General features: G+C 38.2%; 1 protein-coding gene across 1 annotated transcript; it reads left to right on the top strand.

Moving 5' to 3' along the window:
• The first annotated feature begins 299 nt into the window (after positions 1-299).
• Positions 300-6,239, top strand: LOC101266287 (alpha-mannosidase 2). Its single transcript, XM_004232214.5, has 4 exons — positions 300-1,139; positions 1,474-1,623; positions 1,952-1,984; positions 2,988-6,239. The coding sequence occupies exons 1-4, from the start codon at positions 597-599 to the stop codon at positions 5,715-5,717; spliced, it is 3,456 nt and encodes a 1,151-aa protein (XP_004232262.1). The 5' UTR covers positions 300-596; the 3' UTR covers positions 5,718-6,239.
• Positions 6,240-6,288: the final 49 nt, after the last annotated feature.

Raw genomic sequence — 6,288 nt, 5'->3', positions numbered from 1 at the left:
ATTAGTAAATAATAAATAAAGATAAAATAAGGAGTAATATATTAAGGTAATAATATGATCACATCAAATCAGTCATTTTATGAATCTTTTCGTCGCTATCAAACAATAAATTTAAATAATACGATTCAATAGAATTTAAGTAACCATACAACTTTCAACAACCATCCAAACAAGGTGTAATGTAACATTGTTTTTATATTGATATATATTACTTTACTAATTTAATAAATACAATATTATTAACTTTGTAAAATAACAAAGGCGTAACAAATATTAAGCTAGGTTAGGATGACATAAATATGAATAAAATAATTTTGATATTAATAGATGATAAATCTATTCATAGTACTAACGACGTATAAAATGGAAAATGGAAATAATATTAATTATCCAAACATAGCTTTAGCTGAATTGAGATTGGTAGGTGATCATTGTGAATTGATAAAATATCAAAGTTCTGCCTAATTTTAGGTGTAAAAGTAGAGCAAGTCTTCCTTCTCAGTTCTCATACCACTGGACTCAGTACTTGGGATACAGTTCCGATCACTCAATTTCAGCAGATCTGAGTCCTCCACCGCTCATCGCCGCCCTTACACATGGCCTTTTCCTCCCGCCGAGGCGGAACTGGGTGGGCCCATTCACTCCTCCCCACCAGCAAATCATCTTCCCGACAACCTCGTAAATCCCGCAGACGTACAGCCCTCAGAGACTTCTTCCTTTCAAATTTCTTCACCATAGGCCTCTCTTTCTCACTCTTCATCTTCATTCTCATCGTATACAGCTATGGAGTCCCTAAACCCCTTCTCTCATCCCATTTCCGGGCTGCCCGAACCAGATTCCATCGACTCAGGAAGCCCACTTACCGGAAATCTCCTGGTAGCGACGCTGTGTCAGGTGCGGTTGTTGATATCACCACAAAGGACTTGTACGATAAGATTCAGTTTTTGGATGAAGATGGTGGCGCTTGGAAGCAGGGTTGGAACGTGAACTACAAAGGCAATGAATGGGATTCGGAGAAGTTGAAAATATTTGTTGTCCCACATTCGCATAATGATCCTGGTTGGAAGCTTACGGTTGAGGAGTATTATGATAGACAGTCCAAGCACATCCTAGATACCCTTGTTGAAACACTTCCAAAGGTAATTTCAGCGTCAAGTCTAGTGTTAACTTTCATCATGTGATAAATTTAGATCGTTTGGATTGAACTACGATTTTTTAATTTGATCTGATCGCTTTAATTGATCTTGATTTATGTACGAGCTTAAACAATGCTATTTTTCGAGAACCCCTTTATTGATTATTGGAATGAAACTGGGACAAATGGAGCAGAATGATTACTGACATTAGTATAACAGGCCTGGACTAGTTTGAGATTGAGGCATATTAGTAGTGGTATTTGTTGTCATTGCTTATTATGGTATGGATGTTAAATTTCTGAATAACTTGTTGGTTGTTGAATTCTGTTTCTTTTAGGATTCCCGGAGAAAATTTATATGGGAAGAGATGTCCTATCTGGAGAGATGGTGGAGGGATGCAACCAACGATAAGAAAGAGGCATTTACCAATCTAGTGAGGAATGGGCAGCTAGAAATTGTTGGAGGTGGTTGGGTGATGAATGATGAGGTAAACCTCCATTGATGTTATACAGCATTGAAACAATAGAAAATGCGGATTAAAGAAAAAGTCGGAAGTGTTTAAATTTGACAGCTTATTATGAGGGAGACATGATTCTTCCTATAATTGAAGTCGCACTAAGCTTTTTCGGTGCATAATTTGGGTCAAATATTTAAAAGAAATGGCAGGATTATCAGAAAAATTCATTCAAATACAGATGTTTGGATAATTGTAATTGCTTTTGAAGGATTCAAATTTGTTCTGAATAAATGGAGCTTTGGCAATTTTATGCCATAATGGTTGACTTACGCCCTTTCAATTTTTCCCTTTTCTGCAGGCTAATTCACATTACTTTGCAATTATTGAACAGGTAAACAAGAAATTTTCTGTTTATTATTCACTGTCTTGGTATCTTTACATATTTACAAGATCATGCACGTAAGAATTGTATAAACTGAAAAAACAGAGATTATTTTCTCCATTTGGTTGTAATATAGGATATCTAAGCTCTTTTTGCTAATGATTTATAATTTACAACAGATTAGAATACTAGTGTTTGAAATCGAGACTGATATTTCTCTAATTTAGGGTAGTGCTATTGTGATTTTGTCACTCAAAATATTATGTTAGAATTTTTCTCAACATTTTTGTTGTATGGTTGCTTATTGCTGGAATACTTGACATGTAATTATTACTCATTAGATGTATACCGTAAGGAATAGCGTGACATGCAATATTTTAACTCTGGGGTAGATAATAGCTCATTTTGAGAAAATTAATGAGATATAGAAATTCTCATAGAGGCTAGAATTGGATATGAACTGGTAGGTTTTACTTTACATACAAGAACGACAACAACATACCCAATGTAAAATTGATATATTTTACTTTATATATTTATCAAAAAGGATACCGCTTACATATGAAACAGTCACAGCTTAAAACTTTTAAATTCATCCAATCCTTTTCTCTAAAAATATGTTACAGGAAATTTCCTATAGTTATTAATCATTAGATTAACCAATGGGGTATCAGTTATTACAGGCAACTTAATTCTTCTGGTATATGGTATTCATGACAGTTTCAGATTCATTTTTGTAGGTTTTATGTCGTTTGACTAACAATCAAGAAAAGATTCGTTGTTTGACTCTAGTTAGTCACTTGATTGTTGCTAATTTATTTGCCAATCTAACTTGATTTGGATCAACTTTTTTATTGAATTGGAGATGAAGTGTTTTTTCTACCTTGTTTTGCATTTCTTGGTGGTCATTCTGCTTTCTTCTCAATTCATATTGGTCTCATATTCATTTGCTGCTCATTTCATTTTGTACTATTCACTAATCTAGATCTCGATTTTTTGCATTTATGCTCAGATTACAGAAGGAAATATGTGGTTGAATGAGACTATAGGTGTAATTCCTAAAAATTCTTGGGCCATTGATCCCTTCGGCTATTCACCAACTATGGCATATCTTTTGCGGCGTATGGGTTTTGAGAACATGCTAATACAGAGGACTCATTATGAGTTGAAGAAGGAACTGGCTTTAAACCAGAATTTGGAATATGTGTGGCGACAGAGCTGGGATGCCGAAGAAAGAACTGATATTTTTGTCCATATGATGCCATTTTATTCCTATGATGTTCCACATACTTGTGGACCTGAGCCTGCAATTTGTTGTCAGTTTGACTTTGCTCGAATGTATGGGTTTCCTTATGAACGATGTCCTTGGGGAGAGCATCCCGAGGAGACCACCCAGGAAAATGTGAAGGAAAGAGCACTTAAACTTTTGGATCAGTATAGAAAGAAATCAACACTATATCGAACAAATACACTTCTTGTTCCTCTAGGTGATGATTTCCGTTATGTCAGTGTTGATGAAGCAGAAGCTCAGTTTCGGAATTACCAAATGCTGTTTGATTATATCAATTCCAACCCTGGCTTGAATGCAGAGGCTAATTTTGGTACTTTGGATGATTATTTCCGAACACTACGTGATGAGGCTGACAGAGTAAACTATTCTCGTCCACATGAGATTGGATCTGGTGAGATTGGGGGATTCCCTTCTCTGTCAGGTGATTTCTTCACTTATGCTGACAGGCAACAGGATTACTGGAGTGGCTATTATGTCTCCAGGCCTTTCTTCAAGGCAGTTGATCGTGTTTTGGAGCATAACCTTCGCAGTGCCGAAATGTTGATGGCTTTCCTATTAGGTTACTGCCAGAGAATACAGTGTGAAAAATTGCCTATTGGATTTTCCTACAAATTGACCGCAGCGAGAAGGAACTTGGCACTTTTTCAGCATCATGATGGGGTCACTGGTACTGCGAAGGACCATGTGGTGCAGGACTATGGAACACGGATGCACTTGGCTCTGCAAGACCTTCAAATTTTTATGTCTAAGGCTATTGAGGTGTTACTAGGGATCCGGCATGATAGAAATGACCAACCTCCTTCTCAGTTTGAACCAGCACAGTCAAGATCTAAATATGATGCCCAACCAGTGGTTAAAGCCATCAGCGCTCGTGAAGGAACTGTTCAGACAGTGGTCCTTTTCAATCCATCAGAGCAGACAAGAAATGAAGTTGTCATGGTAACTGTTGAGAGGCCGGATGTAACAATCTTGGACTCAAACTGGACATGTATTAGAAGCCAGATATCTCCAGAGTTGTCACATGATAAGAGAAGTACTTTATCTAGAAGACATCGTGTGTACTGGAAAGCTTCAGTACCTGCCATGGGATTGCAAACGTATTATGTTGCGAATGGATTTGCTGGATGTGAGAAGGCAGTACCTGCACAACTTAGAATATCAGTGTCTTCTGGAAATATATCCTGCCCATCACCATACGCTTGCTCAAAGTTTGAGAGCAACGAAGCAGCAATCCAGAATGAACATCTGACACTTACCTTTAGTACCAAGTTTGGTTTGTTGCAGAAAGTAAGCCATAGTGATGGTAGACAAAATGTTATTGGTGAAGAAATTGATATGTACTCTAGCACAGGTGGAGCCTACCTGTTCAAACCGGAGGGTGAGGCTCAGCCAATCATACAAGGTGGTGGGATTATGATTATCTCGGAGGGCCATTTGGTACAGGAGGTCTATTCTTACCCAAAGACAGCATGGGACAAGTCTCCAATTTCCCATAGCACCCGTATATATAACGGTCACAATACCATACAGGAACACATTATTGAGAAGGAGTATCATGTTGAGCTTCTTGGTCATGAACTCAACGACAGGGAATTGATAGTTAGGTACAAGACTGATATTGAAAACAAAAGGATTTTCTATTCTGATCTAAATGGATTCCAAATGAGCCGTAGAGAATCTTATGATAAGATCCCTACACAGGGCAACTATTACCCAATACCTTCCGTTGCATTTATGCAAGGACTACATGGAGAGCGCTTCTCTGTCCACACTAGGCAGTCTTTGGGTGTTGCAAGTCTCAAGGATGGATGGTTAGAGATAATGCTTGACAGGAGATTGGTAAGGGATGATGGACGTGGTCTAGGCCAAGGAGTGATGGATAACCGTGCAATGAATGTTGTTTTACATATCCTTGTGGAGTCTAATGTTACAGAAGCAAACCAAACTACAGGTCCTCATCCTCTAAATCCGTCTCTTCTATCGCATTTGGTTGGTGCCCACCTAAACTATCCTCTTCATGTATTCATTGCCAAGAAATCTGAGGAAATCTCTGTACAGCCACCCCCTAGATCCTTTTCTCCCCTGGCAGCTTCTTTACCATGTGACTTGCATATTGTCAACTTCAAGGTTCCTCGTCCTCTCAAGTATACCCAGCAACAATTTGAAGAGCCTAGGTTTGCCTTAGTCTTTCAGAGACGACACTGGGATTCTTCTTACTGTAGAAAGGCCAGGTCAGAATGTTCAAGTGTAGCTGATGTGCCCGTTAATCTGTTTTACATGTTCAAGAATCTGGCTGTGTTGAATGCAAAGGCTACTTCTTTAAATCTTTTGCATGATGACATAGAGATACTTGGCTATGGCGACCACTTTGGAGATGGAGCTCATGATGGGCATGTCCTCATTTCACCCATGGAGGTACAGGCTTACAAGTTGGAGCTAAGGCCCCACTAGTGAAGGTATAGATCACTTGTATATCCTTTTCCCAACTGAAGCTGAATTAGGGTGTGCTAGTTCAAGGACTACCGCTGCAACTCTGTTTTCCACATTACAACTTCAAGATGTAGTGTATTTTGGAGAGATGAAGGTAGAAATTGTCACAGTTGCGGTTTGCCTAGAGGGTTTTTGACATTGTCAGTTTGAGGCTTGAGGGCTTGAGAATTGTTCTAGCTGTAACCACAGCTACTTCAGAACACTTCCAGAGAAGAAGGTTATGTCACTGAAACTACTGGTGCTAACAGAAGATCTCATCTTATATGAAGGAGAAGTGCTTTGCACATGGTTCTCTTCCAAGAAGATGTTAAAGTAAGTGGGATTTAGAATGGTTAGGTAATATTATAGGCTTAAGTTAAGGTTGTTATTAGAATTTTTGTTACTATTAAGCTAATGATGACACACTGCTAGACAGATTGTATGCAAATGATGAGTCTTTTTGAAACATTTGTTTTTGAAAAAAGATTTTCACGGGATGGAAAATATTCTCTCATTACGTCTGGCTTTCTTAACTTGATGCGCTAATATCCCA

This window comes from Solanum lycopersicum, chromosome 2 (assembly GCF_036512215.1).
Source record: "Solanum lycopersicum chromosome 2, SLM_r2.1".
Lineage (NCBI taxonomy): Eukaryota > Viridiplantae > Streptophyta > Magnoliopsida > Solanales > Solanaceae > Solanum > Solanum lycopersicum.
Note: the sequence above shows the minus strand (reverse complement) of the source record. Positions and strands in the feature narration are given on the sequence as shown.

What these genes read in the sequence shown, in the direction of transcription:
- LOC101266287 (XM_004232214.5), top strand. Translation starts at nt 597, where the DNA reads ATGGCCTTTTCCTCCCGCCGAGGCGGAACTGGGTGGGCCCATTCACTC. An exon ending in GTTGGGTGATGAATGATGAG is followed by an intron (nt 1,624 to 1,951) that starts GTAAACCTCCAT and finishes CCTTTTCTGCAG; the next exon opens with GCTAATTCACATTACTTTGC. An exon ending in ACTTTGCAATTATTGAACAG is followed by an intron (nt 1,985 to 2,987) that starts GTAAACAAGAAA and finishes ATTTATGCTCAG; the next exon opens with ATTACAGAAGGAAATATGTG.